This window comes from Tremella mesenterica, assembly GCF_000271645.1.
Source record: "Tremella mesenterica DSM 1558 unplaced genomic scaffold TREMEscaffold_1, whole genome shotgun sequence".
Classification (NCBI taxonomy): domain Eukaryota; kingdom Fungi; phylum Basidiomycota; class Tremellomycetes; order Tremellales; family Tremellaceae; genus Tremella; species Tremella mesenterica.
In genome coordinates, this window is record NW_006711225.1 from 2,413,097 (window position 1) to 2,438,288 (window position 25,192).

At 44.1% G+C, this 25,192-nt stretch overlaps 7 protein-coding genes across 7 annotated transcripts; 3 read left to right on the top strand and 4 right to left on the bottom strand.

Annotated features, from left to right (window-relative positions):
* Positions 1-345: 345 nt before the first annotated feature.
* TREMEDRAFT_72807 (uncharacterized protein) lies at positions 346-2,780 on the top strand (the record flags this gene model as incomplete). Its single annotated transcript, XM_007002083.1, has 5 exons — positions 346-371; positions 455-677; positions 865-1,287; positions 1,456-2,361; positions 2,446-2,780. The coding sequence occupies 5 exons, from the start codon at positions 346-348 to the stop codon at positions 2,686-2,688; spliced, it is 1,821 nt and encodes a 606-aa protein (XP_007002145.1). The 3' UTR covers positions 2,689-2,780.
* Positions 2,781-2,982: 202 nt separating this feature from the next.
* On the top strand, positions 2,983-6,128 carry TREMEDRAFT_36788 (uncharacterized protein; the record flags this gene model as incomplete). The annotated part of the gene is made up of 9 exons (XM_007000783.1): positions 2,983-3,467; positions 3,668-4,163; positions 4,277-4,638; positions 4,776-5,134; positions 5,187-5,252; positions 5,306-5,410; positions 5,457-5,538; positions 5,585-5,769; positions 5,948-6,128. Coding segments are annotated over exons 1-9 (1,962 nt in total), but the record flags the coding sequence as incomplete, so codon positions are not given.
* Positions 6,129-7,266: 1,138 nt separating this feature from the next.
* TREMEDRAFT_72809 (uncharacterized protein) lies at positions 7,267-12,602 on the bottom strand (the record flags this gene model as incomplete). The annotated part of the gene is made up of 14 exons (XM_007002084.1): positions 7,267-8,371; positions 8,538-8,708; positions 8,950-9,208; positions 9,307-9,390; positions 9,463-9,589; positions 9,648-9,658; positions 9,704-9,788; positions 9,887-10,085; positions 10,135-10,342; positions 10,389-10,408; positions 10,453-10,495; positions 10,546-10,677; positions 10,759-12,029; positions 12,431-12,602. 14 exons carry the CDS (start codon positions 12,600-12,602, stop codon positions 7,593-7,595), a joined length of 3,561 nt encoding a protein of 1,186 aa, XP_007002146.1. The 3' UTR covers positions 7,267-7,592.
* Positions 12,603-13,373: 771 nt separating this feature from the next.
* TREMEDRAFT_58742 (uncharacterized protein) lies at positions 13,374-15,978 on the bottom strand (the record flags this gene model as incomplete). Its single annotated transcript, XM_007001318.1, has 12 exons — positions 13,374-13,533; positions 13,745-13,973; positions 14,051-14,384; positions 14,463-14,660; positions 14,704-14,873; positions 14,941-15,036; positions 15,084-15,198; positions 15,243-15,291; positions 15,337-15,451; positions 15,587-15,690; positions 15,745-15,789; positions 15,914-15,978. The coding sequence occupies 12 exons, from the start codon at positions 15,976-15,978 to the stop codon at positions 13,374-13,376; spliced, it is 1,680 nt and encodes a 559-aa protein (XP_007001380.1).
* A 464-nt stretch (positions 15,979-16,442) lies between these two features.
* Positions 16,443-18,032, bottom strand: TREMEDRAFT_24880 (uncharacterized protein; the record flags this gene model as incomplete). The annotated part of the gene is made up of 4 exons (XM_007000491.1): positions 16,443-16,607; positions 16,670-16,959; positions 17,139-17,517; positions 17,634-18,032. The coding sequence occupies 4 exons, from the start codon at positions 18,030-18,032 to the stop codon at positions 16,443-16,445; spliced, it is 1,233 nt and encodes a 410-aa protein (XP_007000553.1).
* A 358-nt stretch (positions 18,033-18,390) lies between these two features.
* On the top strand, positions 18,391-23,159 carry TREMEDRAFT_72810 (uncharacterized protein; the record flags this gene model as incomplete). Its single annotated transcript, XM_007002085.1, has 10 exons — positions 18,391-19,449; positions 19,512-19,643; positions 19,704-19,872; positions 19,918-20,249; positions 20,364-20,642; positions 20,744-21,057; positions 21,113-21,216; positions 21,443-21,734; positions 22,036-22,373; positions 22,647-23,159. 10 exons carry the CDS (start codon positions 18,391-18,393, stop codon positions 23,063-23,065), a joined length of 3,438 nt encoding a protein of 1,145 aa, XP_007002147.1. The 3' UTR covers positions 23,066-23,159.
* Positions 23,160-23,506: 347 nt separating this feature from the next.
* TREMEDRAFT_66953 (uncharacterized protein) lies at positions 23,507-25,101 on the bottom strand (the record flags this gene model as incomplete). The annotated part of the gene is made up of 7 exons (XM_007001837.1): positions 23,507-23,640; positions 23,797-24,028; positions 24,072-24,158; positions 24,208-24,279; positions 24,469-24,530; positions 24,711-24,812; positions 25,050-25,101. 7 exons carry the CDS (start codon positions 25,099-25,101, stop codon positions 23,507-23,509), a joined length of 741 nt encoding a protein of 246 aa, XP_007001899.1.
* Between the last annotated feature and the right edge of the window lie 91 nt (positions 25,102-25,192).

Genomic DNA, 25,192 nt, shown 5'->3' on the forward strand with positions numbered 1-25,192 from the left:
ACAATGCCGTCTCCAAGATATCTTCAAGGAGCGAATGTCGTTTCCCACACCGACTTGTTTCATTTCGAGGATATAAAGGAAGAGAGGTCTTCTCGGAATAAAGGACCATATTCAGCTGTCTCTGACCTTGTAGTTGATGTACTCGCCCCCTCACGCCAGTATAGTACTGATCAGAGGACGGAGCCTGCATTCAGTAGCATGTTCGAGACTTCGAGTGACGAGAGGGGTCGGTGCTCGGGGTTGTGAACGACCGTGGGAAAATCTCACCCAGAAGAAGAACTGCTCGTCCACCGATTGTCAACTTTTGCACTACTGTACTTCCCTGCATAGGCCATATAACCCACCATGGCACCTACCGACTCTCTCCTCGAGTAAGTTTCCCAACCACTCAGTCCTACATCATGTAGCAGAATAATCCTATAAGGGATGAGAAAAGGTCAGAGCTCATCAATAGGTCCGAACAACTCTTCTCTCAACCTCCCTTCTCCACACTCCTTGACGCCCGTATACTTCGAGCATTAGCAGATCTTTCCTTCGCTCATCCTACTTTAGTCCAGGCCAAAGCTATACCTCTTTTACTAGAAGGTAAAGATGTGCTGGCTAAAGCTAGAACGGGAAGTGGGAAAACGGCAGCTTATGCTGTTCCTGCTTTACAGAAGATTTTGGATGTGAAAGAGGTGAGTACGACGCATCAGCTTTGTATCTTATCTCACACACTACTCTTCAACTTCAACCATCTGTAACTCTCAGAATACATGATTATATTAGTCACAAGATCATCCCGGTACAATGAGAACACTTCCCCCTGTGCCGATATAGAAGAGGGAAAATTGACAATATGTCGAATTACAACTAATCTATCAGACCCTGTCTCCAGCCTCTGAAAATTACCAAGTGACCCGTTCTCTTATCCTTGTCCCCACACGAGAATTATCTCTCCAAGTGACAAAATTCATCACCTCCCTTCTTGCTTATTCCGAGCATATAACAATCTACAACGCTTCTTCCTCTTCCACCCTCCGCGCCGATTCACCGGACATAATCGTATCCACCCCTTCACGGTTATTGACATTGTTGGAGAGTCGTCAGGTCGACTTGACACATCTCGTTCTGTTGGTGATTGATGAAGCGGACTTGGTGTTGAGTTATGGACATAAAGAGGAATTGCAGAGATTGTGTGATCCCAATGAGGGTTGGATACCTAGATTGGGAGTACAAGGTTGTTTGATGAGTGCTACGTTGGGCGAAGAGGTGCAAAGTATCAAAGGGATGATTTTGCATAATCCTGTGAGTTTCACTTCACACGAATTATCTAGCACTTATAACCACTTCTGTCTCTCCCCCTCACAAGTTAGTGATGATACTTGCCCGCTTCTTGCCCTCACTTCTTCATAACGCCAGTGCGGTATGATGGTGTACAGCTAATTCTGGGAGAAAATGTGTCCTAACAAACAGGCCATTTTGACTTTATCCGAACCTACCTCTTCCCTCTTGACCCAATACTACACTCATACATCCGAACGAGACAAATTTCTCCTTCTTTACGTCCTTCTCAAACTCAAACTCATACGAGGTAAAAGCATCGTTTTTGTCAACACTGTCGACAGAGGTTATATGGTCAAATTATTCCTCGAGCAATTCGGCATCAAGAGCTGCGTGGTCAATGCTGAATTACCTCTTGGAAGTCGATATCATGTAGTGGAAGAGTTCAATCGAGGGGTTTATGATGTGATAGTTGCTACTGATGAGGTCGCCGGGGATGGAGAGCCACCAGAGGAAGAATCACAATCTGTTGAGGCTGAACTTGATGAAGGTGCCGAAGAAGGGGGAGAGGGGAATGATGCAGCAGAAGAGGTGGCGGAAGAGAAGAAAGCTGGCTCCAGTAAGAGGAAAGTCCCACCACCACTCAACAATCGAAAACGCCAGAAGAGACAAAAAGACCCAGCGTCCTCTCTTGCCAGAGGAATCGATTTCACCTCTGCATCTTCCGTCATCAACTTCGACTTACCTACCAACCCCACGGCTTACATGCATCGAGTAGGTCGGACGGCTCGAGCCGGTCATTCGGGGTTATCACTCTCTTTTATCGTTTCCCGTTCCAAATGGAGTCAAGATAAGCTAAGACAAGTGTCCCTCTCCACCGCGGAGCACGACGAGGAGGTGTGGGAGAGGATCCTTTACCGGGTCAGTAAAGAAGGTGGAGGAGAGATGAAAGAATGGGACTGGGGTGGTAGGAAAAGTGAGATTGACGGGTTTAGATATAGGATGGAGGATGCGTTAAAGAGTGTGACCACGAAACGTGTACAAGATGCTAGAAGGGAAGAAGTGAGGAGAGAATTATTGAACAGTGAAAAGCTCAAAGTGAGTCATGTCCCAATGTCTTTGACTTCCTCCTCTAATCCTCTAACAGTGGTATGAGATATGCGCAGTGCTGATGAAATTTAGGCCCACTTTGCTGCGAACCCCCTTGATTTGAATTACCTTCGTCACGACGCTCCATTACATCCAGCTAGAATCCAGTCGCATCTCAAACACGTACCGTCTTATCTCATGCCCAAAGTGGCCCGTCCGTTCAAAGGAGACATTTCAGATGGTACACATGTCAACTTTGCCCGAGGCAAATATCAAGGAAAGGGACGAGGAAGAGGTGGAAGGAAGAAGATGGATCCGTTAAAGTTTAAAAGCTAGTCCTGTGGGGGAGGGGGAGGGGGATGAGATCTGAAAGAGATCTCTGAAGTCACGTGATGCCAAGATTTCCGTTGCATTTGTAATTTTCTTCCATAAGCGGGGATCGATGACCGTCGGCCTCGTTTTCACCAGCCAAAAATGGTCTACTGCAGCCAGTTTTAGCCTCGGCTCCGACTCTACTTCGACTCACTCACACATACTCACCGGCCAAAGCTGACGTGTCGACCTACTCACCTCTTCTCTCTACCTTTTCTCGGCTTGATTCGTTTTCTCTTCTTGTTCTCATCGCTTCATAAGACATCTTAGATAGAGAGTGAGAGTACCTGCCGGATCAGAACACTCAAAGGTTCGGTCGAGATAGTCACCTCCTCGGCCAACACGTGCAAAAGCACACCGAGGGGAAACAAGTCGTTACTCTACCTCAAACCCTTTCCAGCGTGCTCTTCTGCATCTTACCCTTCTCCTTCTGTCGCATCACTGTATACACTCATCACTCGGCTCATACAACCCTACGTCCCACGACGTATTAGCCATTCAACTCATCTCAACTGGAAATCATAGCAAGCAGACATATTACCGCAACTTTCGACATCTCTTCCAAATCAACTCAAATCAGCATTATCACATAGATCAACGACTGTAGCGATCGCAACATGTCATCGACTTCGTCCAATGCTCCTCCGTCCTATGGCGATCTTTTAGATGATGAGGCATTGGCTCCTTTGAAGAGAAATCATGCTTGTTTGCAATGTAAGAAGAGAAAGGTTAAATGTGATGGTGTGAGTGGTGATTTCATATCGTTCTATCTTCTTGTCACAATAGATCATTCAGACCACCACTTACTTACCTCCTCACATTCCTTAATTCCTCATTGGAGAACAATCAATGACTGAAACATATTTGTTACGAATGTTCTTGCTCATGAAGGATGTATGAAGCAGTGGCAGATCAAATAGAAGATCAATTACTGATCTTCCAGACTCGACCATCTTGCGCACCTTGTCTCCGTTCTCACGCTCACGCACTACGTTCAGCTCAACGAAACTCTTCCACCCCACCTATCCTCACATGTACATACACCGAAGTAGAAACACCCGATTCTCGAGGGAACTCACCTCCTAGCGATCCTCTGCGATCGGTCAACGAAACAGAACAACGGAAGCGTCGAGGGGCGAAAAGACATCATGATGATGGAGATTCTGAAGAAAAAGCTGCTTTATTAGCTAAGATCACAGAGTTGGAACAACAGTTAGCTGCTCTTCGTCCACTTGCTTCATTATCTGAAAAATCATCTTTAAAACAATCTTATTCCGGCGGTGGTAATATTTGGTCAAATGAACCGGTTTCATTTATCGACAATCAACAAAATTGGGATGGTGGTATTCCTCCGTTAGCTTTACCTCCTGTAGATCCGACAGGTTTTGAAAATCTGTTTTTAGTTCCTACTGGTTGGCCTAGAAATTTACCATCACCATGTAAGTCATTCATTCTCATCCTTTCCCTCTACACTAACTCCCTTTCTCCATGGATTGAAGTATCACCGGTTTCGGATCTGAGGAGGTGATAGGAAAAGACTTACGATTTTCAGTCCTTCTGGAACATCTCGTGGAAACTTTCTTCACACATGTACCACAATTACCTCGTATGCTTCACAGAGCCAGTTTTCTCCCAAGAATTCAATTACCCCCAACCAACCCTAATTTCCCCGATGCGGCTTTATTACATGCCATCTGTGCTCGTGCGTCTTTACATACAGCTTGGGTCAATAGCATACCTCCAGAACAAGTTGAAAGTGTTATCGAACGTCATAAAGCTATCAACAATGATTTGGAAGGATTGGATGATTTCGGTTTGAGTCAGGTAGAAGCGGCTAGGAGATGTATACATTTGGCTTTTACAACTTGTGATATGGCCGGTGGTCCTAGGTTGTTGGAGCAGTGTATGGCTGGAGTGAGTATTTCCTTTACCCTTGACATCATATCCCTCATTACTGTATCATGTCATCATAACGTCCTTATTATCATTCTCGATATCAGCCAACGCTTCCCAGGTGTAGGACCGGTAGGACAGCGCTGATCAAACAATAGGTCATCATAGCCGACGTTTACTTCTCCAAAGGTGTACCCATGCTTGGATGGGAAGCTGCCGGTGTACCAGGTAGAATGGTCAGAGTTTTAGAACTGAACAATCGTAATCTTCCCAAAGAACGTCACAAAGACGCTTTGTTATCCCCTCCTGTCGATTCCATCGATCGTGAGGCCCGTTTAGGACTTCTTTGGAATGCTTTCCTTGCCGACTCAGGCTTCGCCCTCAACGGGGGTTGGGGAAGATCTTTCGAGTTATCAGATATGAGAACGCAATTACCAGGTAGTGAATGTGATTTTCAAAAAGGAGTCTATGTAGAGGAAAACCCACAAAATGCTCAAAGTCCAGATTTGTATAACAAGTACGTCTCTTCTTCTTCTCTTTCCTTCAAAAGTGCAAACACTTATATCTAGTCATCCGGTACAAGATCCATTCGTGTTAAGTATCAAAGCTGCCGTTCTCAGTTGTCGAGCTTCTAGGTAAGTTGAATTTTCCCCAAGATCCCAAATCAAGTGCATGACTGATCTCACAGATGGTTGCATTTTTGGCAACAGAGAGATATCATACCTGGAGACGATATGACGGGTTTGAGACATCCTGATTTCTTGACATTGGTACATGACTTACATGATTTCAAGTGAGTCGCTGCGTGTTTAATCGTCGGTGAAGCGTTAATCGGTCAGACGAACGGTGCCAGATGCAGTCAAGAATCTTTTCAAGATCTGCGAAGTTCAAGGACCACAAGCGTTGGATGCTGATGTTTTGGTGAGTTGTCGACTTTCAAGGATTGTGCACACGTGTTGATAAACAGACTATTCATATCTTGCCTAATTTGTCTTTGGCCCTATTGTACGAGCCATTCGTACAGACACAAAACGCCGAGACGGATGATGCTTTATATAAAATTCGAAGAGCTTGTGATTCCATCATTGGGATACTTCATTTGATCCCGACTAATTTGGACGTCGCGACTATCATGACCCCTGTTATTGGATTGTGAGTGTTGCCGATTTGTCCTTTTCTCCTCCCCTTGGTCACACACATCCGTCATCTATATTTCGTCTTGTGCACACTCGCCCGAACACCTGCCATGGCCATCATTGTGATCGCTGTGATCGCCAAGAGGTGTAATGGCGGTCATTGTGCTAAGGAAGATTCAAAGCTGACTTTACAGCTCTCTTTACTCCGTCGGTAGATTAATAGCAAATGATATCCAACGTTTAATGTCCGCTTCAAAATTCGAACAAGCTTTGAAAGTCCGTGGTGATCTCAGTACCGTTCAAGCCATGTTAGGACGATACGGTCAACAACACGCCCTTGGATTAGCCATGGTCAATTTCTTAGATCATTATCTTTCAATGTCTAGATCTTCACCTCTCACAGCACAAGATTTAACGATCGTAAAACAATATAAACAATCAACCACACAATTACCTCAATATACACAAACTTCTTCAAATACTTCATTCAACTCTAATTTATCTGGTGAAACATACGATTTCTCATTCGCTTTCACATCCGCCACCAATCCAGGTTCCATTTCATACACTCCCGCTTCTGCATCAGGATCAGCTTCTATATGTTGTGCTTCACCTGGACAAGGTAGTACACCAGCATCTTTATCTGGATTCAGTGGGACTTGTTCCAATACGAATCGTTCAGGTTCATTATCAGGTGTTTCAGGTCAATTAGGAAATTGTACTAGTACTAGTACTGGTAATCAACAAAATTGTGGTTCAACTACAACAAATTCTAATTCCATTTCTATGGATCCTTCACCTAATAGTCATTCAAATTCTTCAAATCATACTCCTGAAGTAAAACCTCTTTCACCCGGAATAGGAATAAGAGATTTTAATGATTTTTTAAGAAATTCAAATCCCAATGATGATGGATTATTATTTCCTTTAAACGTCGCTCCGGATCATCCGACTTATAGATCATCACAAGGTATGGGAGGTACTGGAACGGAGTTTAATCAATTGGAAGAAAGGAATCATTCGGGTGTTTGGGAAGCTATGGGTGCTCCGAGAAATGTCGCTCCTATTTTACAAGATATGTTGGTACGTGCTACTCAAGAAGGAAATCGTGGTGGGGGTGGGGTTGGGGATGGCAACACTGGTACTACTGGTAATACTGGGAACTATCTGAGACCTTCAGCATTCGGTATACAAGGTGTTCAGAATTGGGGACAGTAAAGTGATCATATCGAATTGAGAAAAGGTAAGATTGACCCGGTCGATTCTTTTAAGTCATGCTGGAAGGACCTCTTTTTGATACTTTGGCGGGGTGGGGTAAGACAGGTACAAAGTGTCATTCTTGGTAAATTGTAATTTCCCCTCGTGATGGTTTGAGGGATCGAAGGTTTGGGAATAACGAGGGAAAATGGATATAAAATAGAAAGAGAAGCAATTTTATCATTATTTGTTCACCCCTCAAAACGTAAGATGTAGATTAATTCAGTTGCATGTGGATTTATGCAGATTATCATTTGTAATTTATATCTTTCATATTTCATTCTAAGTCGTACAAATACATCACAAATGGATACAAGGAAAATTTCTGACATCTATTTTGGTACAGACCCAAAATGACGTTGATTGGGAAACAAATGATATTGGGAATGATGTCTTTTCTGAATGACAAGAATTTCTATCACAGTTATACTGGATACAATAACACACCGTATCCCCACCTTTCATCCTCAACGACACCTTGAACAATAGCTCACCTACCTCACTGAAGTCGATGAGCATAACACACTGATTATCCTAGTATCAAATTGCTAATTTCAACGATAACACTGATATTCCAACAAATCACATTGATTGATCCAAACTTCTTAACAAACTTTCCAAATCATTCAAATCCGGTACTTCCCCAATATCCATCAAAGGAAAAGCGAAAGCACCTGCCGCCCCAACATCCTCTTCTTCACCCATCCCAACACCTGTAGAATTATGATGATCAAACAAGAGATCATTCGTATATCTTCCCGATCCAAAAGAATCATTTCCAGGTCCTAAACCTCTTCCCCGATCCGAAACAGAAACACTTCTATCGAAACCATGTGCCTTTCCTCTTTTACCATCGGTACGTAATTTAGAAGAAACGTAATTAATTGGAACGGCATTATTATCGAATATACTACTTCCACTCGAAACTACCCAAGTCCCAACTTTTTCAGTCATGTCTAATTTCCCAGTGGGGTTGTTGAGTTCGTTGGTCGAAATGGGGTTCATATGAATATCAAGATTTAAACGAGAGCTAGAGCTTAGATAATTGTTATTGTTATTGGAGGTGGAAGATAAATGTGTTTTCAAAGAAGTGAAAAGATCTGGATTATCGGGATTTTCAAGATGAGAGTTTTGACTTAAAGCTGCTTCGAGAAGATTTGGAATGGAAGGAGGTGGCCAATAACGTAAAGCTGATTGAATTATACCTTGAGATTGTATTGTTTCCACCGCTCGACGTTTTTCCATTTCCACCGAAGGAGGAGGAGGGTTGTCGTGATATGCAGAGAGGACGGAAGGGGAAGGTTGTAAACGTTCCATGGAGACGAGGATGGTATCGAGAGCTTCGGCTATATCTGACCATGCTGGGGGTCAGTCCTATTGACAACGTATCCTACAAAAAGATGGAGGGTGATGTGCAAGATTAAAAGCAGCAGACATACAGGAAACAAAAGATGAGAAGTGAGAAGGGATAGTGTGGACGGGGTGAGACAGAAGGACGGAAAAAGTATGAGTAGGTAGTCAACTCACCCCATCCAATCTGATATAAAGCATCCACACAACATCCAACTTCTTTCTTCTTAGTCTCCCACGTCCAACCGCATCCACCTAGTGTGTCCGAAGGATAACCCTGTTCGTTGGTCGGTACCTCTGCCAAAAACTGTCCAGTGGCAACTAAAACTCGTAACATGACACTTGCAGCTGCCCGTCAATTATCTGTCTAGCGCAAGGCATGTCCCCCTGACAACCTCGTTCAACCACTAGATGTCCGGTCCTCGAATGACGACACTACTTGTACCTAACATAGAAACCGGAACGACGCGGGACCGATTTGGCTGGGGAACCGTTCCGGTTTCTGTGTTAGTTGCCAGTATGACAGTGGTAGTCCTAACATAGTTTCATGTTTCTCAATGGAATGCTCGGGAAGTTGACTTTCACTCACTTTGGATTATACCGGTAGGAAGAAGAGCTTGGAACATATCCACATGAGCTCTACATGAATGAAGCAACACATCAACACTCTGCGTCTCCAACTCTTTAAGCATCACATAACTTTCATTCCGATTCTCTGGGGAAGCGCTCCCCACTTCTTCTACCGGAAAAGGGTTTCGGAGTTGTGCGTGAAACTCTGCGACTTCGCGTATTTGTTGATGCAGTACGAGCATGAGTAGAGGAACGGATAATCGGATGTTCGCAAGAGACTATCATATCAACTTCACCCCTTCCCATCACTATCGTTCGCTCCGTCATCGGCGTCATTGGGTGAGTTAAGCAAGACTTGGAAAGCGAACACACTCACGTTGACAGGAGAAAATCCTAAGAGTCGTTGATCACACGCATCCATCAATTCCTTCGACTCCAAAACGGCCTTAGCAACTCCTTGCTGTAATGTCAGCGATCGTCAAAGCAAACGAACAAACCCAAAGAAGAGGGGGAAAGAATGGGAGAAACGTACCAATTGTTCCCAGCAATTGCGGACTGTTTGACAAAATTCAACCACATCGATAGCACCTTTATGTTTTCTTCGACTAGTAATTGCACTTGCCATTTTTCTAGCTATGAGGGCACAATTATAATACTGTCTATTTCCAAATCAGCTATCTCGCTTCCAGGCATGTCACCCGTTCACCCTGAACTCACTGGATACCAAACTATACGTATCAGTATCAATCCTGATATGGGATGAGGAAACTCACAACGAGCATTCGGAAAGTGGGAGATAAAGTATCCTCTTGAACAGCTTCTAACCATTGACCAGCGACTGAAAGTTCTTCATCACCACTAATTCATCAGCCTGTGGTCCCAAAATATGAGCCAAAGTACAAGGACTGAATCATAAGGATTGTAAATATGTTAATAAATGATGAAGGTCGACATACATCTTTGGCGATTGACCAGTTCCCGCAGCCCAATAAGCATCCGCTACCACCTGAGACCAGAAGATTCTCCTCTGCATGATTTTGAGATGAGGGGAAGATAGGGGCATTTCTTCTTTATCCTGCACGATAGGTATGGGAGAATCCCACATCAACCCTAAAACTCGCATCTGTTCAACGACGGCGGCTTGAAGTACCGAGTCTACTCGATCAGTCATGCTACTAATCACTCAAAAATGCAGAAGACAAACTCTGCATGTATTGTTCCTCCGCCCTATCTTTTTGATCGGTAAGGTTCATGAGTTGAATAAACATAGTGACTGCTTGTACACCTGTAAGACTGGGAGTGAAGAGAAGACCGTTAGAACTGATAAGATTACGCGCTCTTGAAGCGAGGGCGTTACAGGCTCCTAATCGTGCTCGACCCCAATGAGCCCGGGCTTGTGTGCCGGGTAGGAACTAGATGTCAGCTGAGCGGTCGTGTTATCTTGTTTCGATTACTGACTCTACCGTCTGACGTTATGACTTTACGTTAGCAAAAGCGACGAGTGAAAGATGTTTTCACAAACCTTTAGGAGCATCTTTGGCCTTTTTAGGATCCATACCTAGAATCTAGCACTTCAGTTGTTTATTGACGTTTTTGTATACAGATTGCCACTGACCACTGGAGAATCTGAATATCTCGCTGCCCAAGCTTCGATGACAGCACACAAAGCCTCTTGGGCGGGAGACATATTATCCGATCTCTGTCCTGCCTTTTCCCATTGTAGGTAGAACGATTCAGGACTTAAAATCTATCTCGTCAACATATTTATACCTGATTTAATAAAAAGAAAATTTACTGGTAGAGATAAATGAATGGAATGAAAGAAAACCTTGACGAGATGTCTACTGAGAGCAAGTCCCAATGTTCGATCTGCTAATGCTTCTTGAACGTTTTCTTTCCTTCCCCATCTTAACGATTTTTGATCTTCTGCCCATAACTTCCATTCATCCTCTATCATCTCACCGTCCATAGTTTCTGACTCCCATCGACCTCGTTTTCGAGCTACCAATTGATTCGTGTTCGTATTTTCCGTATATCTATCCACGTCTCGCCACCATGACCCTTGAACAGGCATGACTCGAACGGGTTCTTGGTGAATTTGAACATGAGAAGATTCACCATCTTTCACAAATTGGTCTCGTTGTACGCTAAATCTTCCCAAACCAGGTGGGAGGGGTATGGCAGATGATGCGGAAGTGTGTGAAGCGAGTTGTGAGGAAGGAATATTTGAAGGACTGTTTGGACTTTTGAGGAAATCTTGCCATGAGTCAAAGGTCGATGACGAGACATGTTGCGTGGGTATTGTTGTCGATTGAAAAGAGTTGGGTACATGTTGAATATGATTACTCGTAAGTTGGTTTGGATCGAGATAAGATTGTCCAACGTTTTCGGGAGGGGATTCAGAGGAAGTGGAGGTAGATTGGGAAGTAGGTTGAGTTATATTCATCATGAGACCTTCTAATTCGTCCAGATAAACGTCGTTGAGAGGTTGAGAGATCCATGATTGACGAGAAGGGCCAGGTAATGATTGAGGTTGTAAAGAGTTTGACGTATCAAAAGAGAGAGGATGAAATGTGTTGAAATTATCCAGCATGATGGTAGGTACACCATTATCACCCCCTTCCGACCAATCAATCATCTCTCCTATTCTCATATCTCTTCCATCGTTATCACTCACTCCGAGTTCATCAACACCTAAATCTCTCATTCCCTCATTCATTCCACCCACATCTGTCATTCCAGTGATCAATCCATCCACGTTTCGTACGCTATTATCCATTTCTCCAACACTGTCACTCATAATCTTCATATCCCCCATACCCGTATCCATCCCACTCCCCGTTCCACCCCCAAAAACCTCCCTTGCCTCATCTATCCTCCTCCCACTTTTATTCGGCCTACTAGGGTTCAGAATGTGGTTTGTGGTACATCTCAACCCTTTATTCTTACAGTTCGTACAACAAGTATCTGGGTTTTGTCTGACCAATTCATGTAGAGGAGGTATTAAATTCTCATCTTCCACACTAGGTGGAGTGAGAAGATAGAGTAAATCACATTTGACTCTACGAAGTTTACAAGCGTCACAAGCTACGTTTTGACCTGTATATATAAGCATCATCATCAATCACCAAACGTCTCTTCTGAATAAAAACCAAGAAAAGAACTTACGTCTTTTTTTCTTTGGTTCGGGGACAGAAGAAGAAGATCCAGGATTCATTCGATTGAGATACCTTTTGAAATTTAGACGAAGACAAAGATTCCAACCTTAATTCTAAAACCCCCTTCGATCGAGATTCCAGCAAATAATGTATGGTTGATTGAGTAAGTGTAAGAGATTTTGAGAAGATTGTGAAACAATGAGCCCGGAAAGCCGAAAGAAAGTCTATTCTATTGGAGCAGAAGGCTAGAAGCAGTGCAAGTCAAAATCGCACAAAGGTGATGCATTCCAACTTTCCCACGGTGGTCTAATCATCTACTAGGGCCTACTTGTCCCTACTTACTCTGTCCAGGACCAACATCACGAATAACGCCATTATCCATATTGACACCACCTTGTCGATTAGAATCTGGTCGAGATCCTTGTACTCCCTGAGGATACTGAGACGATTCAGGGTATTTAGATTTCATCCTGGCTTGTTTACCTTTACGATAGAGGAACCCGACGAGACACATGTTTGAACCTGAATATGAGTGACGTTCATCCTTACTCACCCACTCACCTGATATTGATACTGATACTCTATGTGGTCTTTGATATCTTTACTTCAATATCTCTTGATATACTCGTACTAGTCGTTTGATAACTGACACGATCGATTGTTTGATTGTGTGAAAGAAGTTCGATAGGAAGGTTGAGTGGTACTGTGATTGATGATCGTTTGGTTGGCTTGGTATTTCGATTCTGGTTAGAGCGTATATATATAATATGACTTAGTAATTTCGATAAGAGGATGGGTGGTTGATGATACTCACCAAAGACGGATTTCCTCTCCTTTTCCCCTTATGACATCCGTATGTCTTGATTTGACAAAATCTCATTCGCTTCTCATCTCGCTTCCGACGTACAATTGGACTTGGGCAGTCGACGAGGTCATACTTTTCTTGTAAAATTGACCGTCTCAATGACGATTTGAATGTTGTTTGACCCACTTAATCATTCTACTAGCTTAACCAATCATCTCTGGTTAGAGACCAGCAACAAAAGATATTCTCGATTATCGACTACTTGTACAGTAACACGGATTGGTCGATGAGACGAATCACAACTCAAGTGTGCATTGTCTATGCTGTATGCTGCAGGTCGATTACGATTGGATCAATTGAATCACCATCCAATGATCCATGATATAGATCGGAAAATGAAAGCTATCATACACTCCTCATGCATTTTAGATACTCCAAACTTATCATTACTACCTTGTAATGGACATTCACGAGGCTAGGTCAAAACTTCCACTTTTCACTCTGACTCTTGATTAGATCAAACACCACAGTATTGTCCAACGGCGCATATTGAGCGGTTATAAGTTTTATAGTTTCTTGAGCTACTACACCCCCGAGTAATGCAGCAGTAGTGGGTAAAGTACCGAACCCACCTCTGATTCTGTTCATCAGCACCATGACCACTTGCGGTTGTCTGCAACTCTCTCATCTACATGATTCTTCTCCGCCACTTCCATTGTTCATCCACAAGCGAGTACTCATTCCGAATTCGCACTCTCGGCTACACAACACACAGAGAATCAAACTTTCCGGAGGGCTTTTCTTTTGAAGGGGGGGGGGGGGGAGACGTGTCGGATGGACGGTAAACTCACATTTCCGCAATACTCTCAATCACCTCATCTGGTAGAATCTGTAATGATACAACTCCTCTCACCATCTCCCCTACTATCTCTCCCACCTTCCTCGTATCTTCTGCCACATCATCCTCTTCCCCAGAACCTGGGAACTTTCCATAGACAGAGTGATACCTTTCACAAGCCATGAGAGCAAAGTGCATAGCGCATGGTACACTAAGATACCCTCCTGGCGCAAAGCTTTCCTCTGTTCATCAGTACAAAACTCCGCCGTTCTCAATGGTTCGAAGCAAGGGCAAGAAGATGAGGTATCGATGGACTGACCAATTATTGATACAATCAACCCTTTAAGTTCTCTTCTTTCTCTCAAAAATGATCCTTTGACGATTCCCACTCCCCCGATGTTTCTCACGAACCCTTCTACCTCTTCGTCAGGTATTGCATCTTCCGGTAGACCAATCTTCTCAAGTGTAGAGGACAAGGTCTGGCGGAAAAGTTGTAGATCAGATTGATGTTGTCTTTTGAATAAATTCTGAAGGACGATATAAGAGGTTGTGGAGGAATGCATATCTGGTAAGGTTGGTGATAGCGGAGGTAGATGAGGAGGAGTGAGAAGATATTGCGATAAAGTGTTTAAGAGGATATGTAGATTTTTTGACTTTAAACATCAGCCTCCTATCCTCCAACGAATTGAGAAGGTAAATCGTAAAAAAGTGAGGGTGAAAGATTCACTCACATTGACAGAGATATTCTTGATAAAACCATCCTCCATCAAAGCTTTGATCTCAGATGGAACATCCGATTTATTCCAAACTCGATATACTTGTGTTAATGCTTCATCAAAATTCTCTTCGTCACCTTTCCGTTTCCCACTTTTCAACAATTGTTTAAAAGCAGTTTTCTCTTCATCATTGCTTGGTAACTTGCCTCCGTGCTATTTTGTCAGCTTCGGTACGTCGTCACTTTGAAATACGCACATCTTTCTTCCATTGACTTGCAAAACGGACAAGTAACACAACCCATGGTATATGAGAATAATCCATGGAATCCATTCCGTCTATGTCGAGATTGACTGCATATTCCTCTAAAGCGGGGAAAGGTTGATCTATTCTTAAGGTATGATTAGTTTCAGGATGCGTATCCACAACTATACATCAGCTTGCGCATCTTGATAAGACGTAAAGCTTCATATGACAAATGATAGATTGACTCACTACAATGTTCTCGGAGTTGGATTTCAACACGACCGATGAAACCAGAACTTCTTATCCCTATCAATGGGATATCTGGGCCTCCAACTGGACCCGAAGCTTCTCGTCAGCCTTGAGACGACTTCTGGGGGAGATAAAAGACATACCGGACCATAAAAGATCAGCTATTTGTAATTCTAGAGAAGGGGGAAGGTTGGAAGTTATGATCAGTGTAAATGAGAGGAAGAACTCTGGGTTTGTCTCGAGAAGTATAGTGGGATCCTAATTTCTCAGCAACGAGACATCATCAAGATACTGAAACTTACATTGACGTTCGATTCTCCTTCCACGGCGGGATTTAGTTCTCTCAGATGACTATCCATCAGCAGGGTTCAATGGTGCAGGCATGATGAGACATACCGTACAGCTTCAAAAGCAATCGGACGACCTATGGAAGTTGGATGAAGAAAGAAATTAGTTGCTACGTCTTGAGAAGTGGTCACGTTGGAAGAGAGGATAGTAAAGTGTGATATTCCTATGTATCAATATACGATCCACGCCGCAACACCCGCAAAACCAACATTCTTCCTTCACTAGATCGAGGCATATAGCCTACGGGCGAGATGTACAGAGTCAATGGCAGAAAAAAGAAGAGTGTTGATGAGCATACCGGGTAAAACGAGGTTCTTCAAAGCCTGACATCCCGCTGCATCGCACCCCACTAATAATATCCTAGCTTGTTCCAAAGATTTCTGACCGGAAGAAGCCCATAATCTTTCTTCTCAGCTCTTTGACTCATATCAGAACAGAAATGAGGTGTTGATTTACCTGAGTTGTCTGTCGTAACGTCTCGTTTTGGCATCCGGACGATATCTTCCCATCAGTCTTTGTCATCATACGGTATGATCACCTCAGCCTCGGGAGAGGCTTTCGAACAGTAGCAGTGCTGACCCATGATTTAGGGGGCAAGAAAGAAGAAGGAGCAGGGAATACGTACGAAGGAACGACCTGAGTAGCAGTAATGGCTTCATTAACATCTAAAGCTTCTTGCATCTTTGCCATTTTACGGGGTCTGCTACTCGGGGATGACGGGGGCGACCGTTGCATGGGAAAGTTGGTTTATGACCAGCTTTCGAGTGTTTTTTTTGGGGACTGACGGAGAAAGATCAGATGTTGTGTGGAAGGTGAGTTTCAAAAAAAGGAGAAATGGGGTAGAGAAGGGAGAAAGGGAAAGGAATGTGAGTGATAACGGAATAGGAAAGTGTAATGAGTGAGTGAGTGAGTGAGTGACCGTTGGATCAAAAGTGGAGGTCGTCCACCAAACTAAGGTGGATACTGTAATCACCTACTAGTTGTCAAGCCTACCCAAGACATCCCGTTACGTGGTACATGACACTACTGTAATGATATTGTACAAGTGTGTTTTTACATACTCATACATCGCTCTTGTCTATTGGCTACGAACATGTCAAATATATTGAAGATGTTGTGTAAGATACCTCACGGGTAATCACACAAACTGTATATCACCACCCCAAAAAACTCTTCCCATCTTCTCTCTGTACACCCACGGCATTCCTCAATAACCCAGGGACAACCTTCCCTTGTAATATAGTTTCCTCTACAACTCTTGGTATCTCTTGTGGTGTCACCCGACCGTACGACAAGTATGCTCCCGAAGGAAATAAGATCTATCTCATGTCAGCTCCTCATCATATCATCATTCGAGACAAAGGTTTGGTAGAAGACTTACCAACATGACACCAGCGTATCTATGTCCACCCAAATGGTTAATATTGAATATCCCAACTTCTCCTCCTTCTCCACCTTGTACACCTTCTATCCGTGACAATCTTCTAGCCACCTCTTCTTCTCGTTCTTCTTCCGTACCTTGAACTTTTTCCAATGGGAGGTCATCCATTGCGCAAAGAGAAGAACCACTTTCGTCCACGGATATGTCATATTTCGCCAGAACGGTGTGAAGGGCTGATCGCAGTAAAGGTGCTGCTATGTGACATTTTTTATCACGTCGTTTATGCGAGCCTGTGTGTCAGTGTGTCCACCTCGCAGCTCTTCGACAAGTGACTTCATCCTCTTACTCCGCCTGAGTACAGCTTAGTTCCTTCCGATCCTCTGCAAGGCTTTGATTCAAATGTCCATATGGTATTCTTCGTTTAATTCACTCGCATGTGGAATGAGAAGGAACGAAGCGGAAGACTCACACAGAAGCACAACAGCACGATACGGTAATACCCAACTCCTCTGCCTTTCGGCATCCTTCTTCGACACCCTACCCGCTCGCCCGAGAGAACCATCCAGAGCACCCTCGTATAACCCCTTTGCACCGCCCACCGAGTTCTCCACCTCATGCACCACTTTCCAATCGGGAAAGACTAGTACCGACTGATCTTCCGGATCGTTTGACTGGCTGATTAATGAGGAAGAATAAATGGAAGGATTTGGGACTTTTGTTTTGGTGATTTGACCAGGAGGTGACATGGCAGATGGTGAGATGTATGTGAGATCACTCTTGGTAGGTTTTAAATCAGGTAGAGTGTTCAACAAATTATTGACATGATATGACAGCAGTTTTTTGTCCGTCTGATAATCAGCATTCCACATGTTTAAGCATGATACGGATGTCTCTATGAAAGGATTGATCCGGTGAGTGGTTTGAGTGATTAGATGTGGATAGTAGGAAAGAAAGATGAACCAACATAATGATCCCTTTCCCAATCACTCTGACCAGTGGAGATCACTGCAATCCTACCTCTTCCACCTTTACCAGAACCAGCTAATTCACTCTCCCAATCCGTATCGAAACCCTGTGGAAGTGTTCCCAAATCACCATACTTGTCCAATACATATTCCGCATAACTCTTCTTCTCCCATGCATCCGCATCCCCATTGATGACGATCCCTGCTCGGTCGGAGGAGCCAGGTGGACAAGGCTGATCACATGATAGACAGTCTGTGTGGGATACCGGGACTTTGTGTTGCTCAAGAACCTCGGCGAGTTTCACGTAGCTTTGAGCACGAGAGGGATCATGGTGATCTGATGGTAGTGGGCCATTGGAAGTGAATGAGGATATTGCCGAAGTGAGCTTTGTGAACATGTCCCGATGATCTGAAAGATGTTACAAGTATGTCAAGTAGTCAGTCGAGTCACAAGCAGTGGAAAGGTGGGTGAATGTGTGAAAAGTGCTATCTGATACGCAGCGAGCCAATTTTTGACCACTAGTGATCGTACTCGGTCATGCCCGAGGGAAACGTCATCCCGGCAGAAGTGACGGAATCAAATCTGACTCTGACGGTGAGATCACGTGACCCAGCTCGGAAGCGCGTCAACCACAGAAAGTTGTGAGGATGGATGGAATCTCTCTCCATCTGTCTCCAAAACCATGTCATAGAGGTGACCATTGTACTCTAAACGGATGTCCAAGGCGTCATATCATCCGGTGATATCTCAACGACATGTCCTCCGACCCGTTCGATGATGATCTCTTCGATGACCTCGACACTTCCGCTCTTGAAGCTATCGAAGCTCAAGCTATCGCCGTCCAATCCAGTCAAGCTCCTAAACGTCATACCGAACGATATCACCACACAGTAGCTGTCCCCCGTAACTCTCCTGCAGCTCCAATCCGACCTTCTAACCCCGCTAAGACTGGTGGACCAACTCCTAGACCCCTCAACACTGAACCACGGGCGGGTAATACCGGTTTCGGATGGGAATTTGGTGGGAAGAGAAGTATAGATGGGAATGTTGAACGACATGTTCAAGCTGTTAAGGACAGACAAGTTTATTGGAATGGGAAAGAAGAAGAAAGTTATCCTGATATCACTGTGAACGCTCAAGGACAATATGGATTAGGACAAGGATATGGAGAAGAAGCTGAAGTTATGGATAGTCATGCTAGACCTGTCATGGAGAGTTTGACAGAGGTGAGGAAAGAGAAGGGAGGGATCAAAGGTTCAGCAGCTAGAAGAGCAGCTATCACTCTTGCTAGTCAGAACAGTCAAGGATATCGAGCTCAATCAGAGGAAATCTCTGTGCCTCCTCGAATACCCTCTGTCGCCCCAGTGGAAGGAAGGAATGATAATGATACGGTTCAACCTTTACCGAAATTCAACAATAATAGATCTTTCTCTCGCTCGGTGTCAATGGGTGCTCAAGTTTCCAATCGTACTTTATATCAAAATCATAATTCATTGCACCCGACTAGAACACTAGCACCTATACCCTCGCAGTCATCTCAAGGATCGAGTTCACAAATGCCTGGTGGATCACAATCGGGAGCTCTTACTCGAAGGACAGCGTTAGAATTGGAGGAAGAACGACGAAAACGGGAGAAATTAGAGCAAGAAATTCGTCTCTTACGCAAAACAGGGGAGAAAAGTCAACTCGCATCTAGGGTGGAAGAACCCGTGGCGGAGAGTTCTAAAGATGCTGAGAAAAGGATGAAAGAACTTCAAGCGGAATTATGGAGAGCCAAGGGAGAAGCGGAGAGCGTTCGAAGAGCTCAAAGAGATGTGAGTCTCCCCAGATAGACTACCCCATTGAAACTCAATGGGAGAGAATGCTGATGATATAGGAACATGCTAAACATCTCGCAGAGGCGGAAAGACTCAAAGCCCAAGTGGCTGAGATGGAAGGTCGTTTAAGGGAAAGAGAAAAAGAAGCTGCTAGGCAATTAGAAAGTGTTCGTACGCAGGCCATCTTTAGTGTGAGTGATCTCTTCCTGATATTTTGTCATCCAATCTTATGACCAAACGCTGATAACAAGAATCATGCGGTACATAATTCTGCTGTTAAAATGCGTCAAGCATCACAAAGACCTATGATGCCTCCTCTTTCGCCCACCGCCAATAGAATAGCGTCCACTCCGTTCAGAGGATCGCCGAGCAGGAGAGAAAGTTTAGCAGAGGTTACCCCATTGATCAAGACTCTGAAAGGTGATATTCCCCATCAGAGGCGATACAATCATAGCTGACAAAAAGGAAAAATGATACCTCCCCCGCCCAAATTCGAGCATCTCAACAATGCATTCGTCGTTGCTCCATCACTTGGTACAGGTAAAAAGCGTGCACGGAATGAAACTGTCTCCCCACCTGCTTCTCCTACTCGTCCACCCGCCAGTTTCTCCGCTGCTCCGAGAGACCAAACGCCGCTATTTTCCCCGAATAAAAGTCAAATACCAGGATCTTCCCTTCCTCAACAGGCAGATGATGGTATGGAACTAGACCCACCGGAGGCGTTACCACCTGAAGAAGTTGAAGTTGAAACGGGAGAGTTTCCCATTGTCGAGGATCCCATTGAGCTTCGAGCAGAAGTAAGTGTTGTCATCGTACCTCAAGAGTCTAACCCGCGGATTCCCAGCTTGAATTCGTCGGAGGGAGAATACTCTGAGGAGTTGTCAAAGGGACACAGTGTGACTGACTAACAGTTGATACATCATCTCTTCAGTCATATCCCACTATCCACGATTCAATTTGAAATGCATTATACTCGAGAACCTACTATATTCCGGATTTTGAACTATCGTCATAAACACCCATCTACCACGGAAGACTTCTGGAACGCTCAATGTTCAGCACTTCTGACCGTTTGTGGGGATGGAAGTATGCCATTCGACGTACTTTGTGGATCTGTTGGATCGTGTTTGTTAGAACTGGCCGACTTGGCGTCTACTTTGATCATCCAAGAGGGGAGTGGGATTGAAGAGGTACGTTCTTTACATCTCCCACTTTATCAAGTCTGTTTGAAGGTAGAAATATCATTCACAGGAAAATTATACTGCAAGAGGCCGTCAAGCTGATTTGACAGATCTGTGTCTTGATCAACATACTCAATCTCCTTTCCTCCACAGCATTCCTGTTTCCCCATTTCTCAACATTCTCCCCCACTCCCAATGGCATCACCATCTCTTCCATCCTCTCCAGAATATCCGGTTATCTGGGCGATACATCACAATGTCAAAATATCAATTCTCGTCTGACTTCAGAACGTGCAGAATCGGAGAAACTCGGACGTTGGGAAGCATTGGAAGATACGATAGGAATATGGGAGATAGAATTGGCTCAGGGTTTGGTCAATGTAGGGATGGCTATGAGTTGTTGGCCAGATTATCGAGGTGTTTGGTATGTCCTATTCCTCACACCAAACGAATGTGACTAGGAAGGGGTTGACAAATAGGTCAGGAGCAGATTTAGTAGATGTCATCCTTGATCTTTTAAGTCGACATTTGGATACTCAGATTCATGTGATGGCATTGGATTTATTTTATTTGACATCTCTCCGTGAGTCGTCTCAATCGTTACATCAACCCCCCTCCCCACGCTCCCACTCCTAAATACACATATCCCACGAGCAATGCTACTCGTCTATCTGATCTGCCTCTAATCCAATGATGACTTCAATCTGTCAAACCATGAGGCGAGATAACTGTCATCACTTTTTACTTCATAGGCCTGCGCAGGTCCAACCCCACATGGATATATCTGATCCAATCGACTAACAAATTAGATAAAGACAATCTCCGTCCCCTCATCGCTACTTCGACAAAACATAAACCAGATCTTCAACCCCTTATCGATCGTTTATCCCGATGGCTCATCTCTCCGACTCTCGAAAACCCCGATGAAGCTTCAAAATGGAGTGTGAAGGTCATAAGGGGTTTAACAATGATGGCTATAGCTGATCCCGATGCTGTGGTGTTGTTAGCGGAGAAAACGATTTTGATAGCTGCTCTGATTTTGGTTTTAGGTAAGGAAGGAGGGAAAGTTTGGGGTGTCACGATGGGTGGTGGAGTGATAGAGTGGGTTTACTCTCTTCCCACTCTTCTCTCACATCATCATCGCCTTTTTTACACATTCTTATCTGAGATGACTCTTATGACTTTGATGATTCGACTTGAGAGATGTCGTACCTATCACATTCGTCACGCGTCTTCGGAATTTTAAGTTTCCTCATGGTAGGAATTTACCATAAATCCAAAGATATCATCAGTCCCGAGAGGTTGTTCCCCATCCATCTACCCATCTTCCCCATCTTCAGCTGTGCAGCCATGTTCATTCTGACATAAGAATGTTGTGTAGATCCTGACTGACTAAATTCAGTTCTATCAACCTCATCTTACCCACTCTCACCCTGTTCCATCATTTAATTTACCCACTTCCACTCCTCCCACGCACTCCATCTCAACTCTCCAAACGTCATTCATGGCAATCTCAACAACAATCTCAATTCCCAACTCAAAGCCGTCTCTCTCAACTTCCTCCAAACGCCTCTGGGGACTTTCAAAAACAAGGTGTGAACTTACCTCACCGACTACAATTCTTAAGTGGGACGAAAGAATTCAATGGGTTACAACATGTTTTCGTCAGTGCATTAGGTATGATGGCTTATGGTGAGACGGATATTGATGAATCTGAAGATATTTTGAGAGAAATACAATGTAAGTTTAACTTTTTTAATTCATCCATTTCTCCATTGTTCCTTTAATAAACAGTCGTTTCATCCTGGAATGTGTGCATTCCCTTTCTGAGGGTAAGGTCGTGTCTAAGAATTAGGGAGATGATTTATTCATTCTCAACTCCAACTTGAAGAAGAAGAGAAAGTCATGTAAATTTTAGATTTCTTTCTTCTTGAAAAAGTTGATGTGATGTGTTCATGCAGATGATTCTACTTTTCAGGGAGACATAAAAGAGTTTAAGGCACTGATCATCAGATTTAAGTCAAGACTTACTCGAATCAGTCGTAGAAGGACCGGAAGGTGATGCGATATACGAACTTTATACTGTTGAACCAGAATCGAATCGAGATCGTTCACCTTCTTTACCTTCTTCTCAATTAGATCATCGAGGGGTTTTGTTGGATGATTTGGATGATGAACGAGGGATAGAGTATGAAAAGGATAGTATGAGAAGGAATGGGGATGGGATTGGAAGTGGGGGTGGATTAGATAGTATGAAGAAAGGTGATATTTGGGAGGAGAGTAGGAATAGAAAAGGTAAAGAAGTGAAAGATGTTTGGGGATCAGATGAGAAGGAGTATAAGGGGGTGAAAAGTGGGACGATAATAGAACCTATTATGGTTGAAGATGATGAGGAAATGGAAGTTTTAGCAGAGATGGGGTATGATGATTGATTCACCTTTCACTCGGTGGATCTGATGTCCGGGTTAGAAGCAATACAAATATAGTAGATGATGCAATATGGGCGTGTAACACAATCTGTTGGTCTACTGCGTCTTTGCATCGATCAACAGATCATGATCCTCAGGAGGGACAGAATTGAAACTCAGCAAGAGATCAAGTGAAGCGGAATGTTCTTGAATGACAAAGACAAGAATAAGATCAATCAGTTAACATTTCGAAATTAAATTGAAAAAAATCATACAGAAACGTTCTTGTAAAATCTCACAAACGTCTTACGCAGGCAATCGTCACTACGTCACTATCTTGAACCTTCTAAACTCTGTCCAACTCATCCCTCGATTGATCCTCTCCCTCACGGCCCACTTGGAACACTGTCCCCACCATGTGCCCATCTCCTACTTTCATCACTGAACCCCTGCGGATGATAAAGCCTAACAACATCCACCCTTCTTCGCCTGCTGTTCGCCGAGGTTGACCCCACCCTCCGCTTGAGTAGCTGGTTTCCTAGCTCCTTGAGCTGCGGCAGCGGGTTTAGGTGAGATGGTGTCGAGAGGGATCGCCTTGGCTGAAGGTCAATTTTCAGTCCTTTCTCAAAGAGAAATTCGTAAGAGTGATGTTATCTCGTAGAGCGGAAGTACGTTGCCAGACAGGTGTCTCGCAAGACATGTGAAGTATGCAAGGAGTGGTGGAATGGAACAGACAGATGAGGTAAACTACTGACCTATCTCTGTAAACACCTCATTCACATTCGTACCGACTTTCGCGCTGGCTTCAAAGAACAACAATCCACATTCCTTGGCATACGTTTCAGCTTCTGCAATGGACACTTGTCTCGAGTCACCCTCTTCGGTTTTTTCAGCAGGTTTAGGTGTGGTTTCTTCGTCTTCTTCATCCCGCTCTACCTCAAGACCATCGGTGGGAGGTTCAGATGGAGTATCGGAAACCAAGTCGAGCTGATTGTCAATGCGTGTTCTATTAGATCCTTCGGAGACTCACTTTGTTACCAACGAGAGCAATGATGATATTTGGGTTGGCTTGTCTTTGCAATTCTTTAACCCATGCTTTGGCCTTTTCTAAAGATGCCTGGATTGTCAGTCTCTTCATGAAACTGAGCATGGTTGAGGGAACTTACAGATTTCGTAATGTCATACACTACCACGGCAGCAGCAGCATTTCGATAGTACATAGGGGCGAGAGAATGAAACTGGTATTAGCCGTCATCCCTTGACCTATGATGGAGGTCATATTCCTCCTCCCAGCACCTGAAGACGACAAAATTGTAGGTATTCGGATTGTGAATAGCAATTGTAACAACGCCATTTATAGATTCATTCCAGTCATTGATTGAGGTTGTCCGACATGGAGATAGTAGTGAAAAACACTTGAGACTCACCCTTTCTTGTCCCGCAGTATCCCATATCTCAAATTTGACGATCCGATTTTCAAGTCTGCATCCTGAGAGTTAGCGATTGACTCCAAATGTCAAATACTCTATCAGTGACCAAACCGCCTCCACGCAACTTGCAGCCCCTTAGAAAGATTGACCACCCGAGTAGCGATGAAAGCTTGAATTTGAGGTTTTCACGAATGAAAGAACATTAGGTCCAAGGTATTGAAAGAGAAACCATCACTCACGCTGAGTGAGAAAAGCAGCACCGATAGTCGGACTCGTATTCTCGTTGAAGTCATTCTGTACGAATCGAAGGACGAGGGATGATTTCCCTACCGCTGCTTCACCTATAGAGTTAGTTCCCCCCAAGTCTATCTAATTCATCCTCAGTGAGACCTCATACTGCCGCTGGTCTCCCTGACCCGCCAAGGTATGAAGTCCAATATCGCCGTCGAGGGATTATCGCGAAAGAGCTTGGAAGGAGATGGTAGGGTCGATTTGAAAGCGGAAGAGTCATACGTCAGTGGCGACGTGGAGAAAAGTGATTTACAAAGGTTAAAGTGAGAGAGATAGAATAAACTTACCAAGAAGTACCAGTTTGACCTGTACGGCCTTCATAGGTGTTTCGTCTGCCATGATTGTGTTGATACCTAGGGACAAGTGGGGAGAGGGATACTGGTGGACTCTTTACCCGAGCGGCGGACCCGCGTCACCGTCGATGACACTC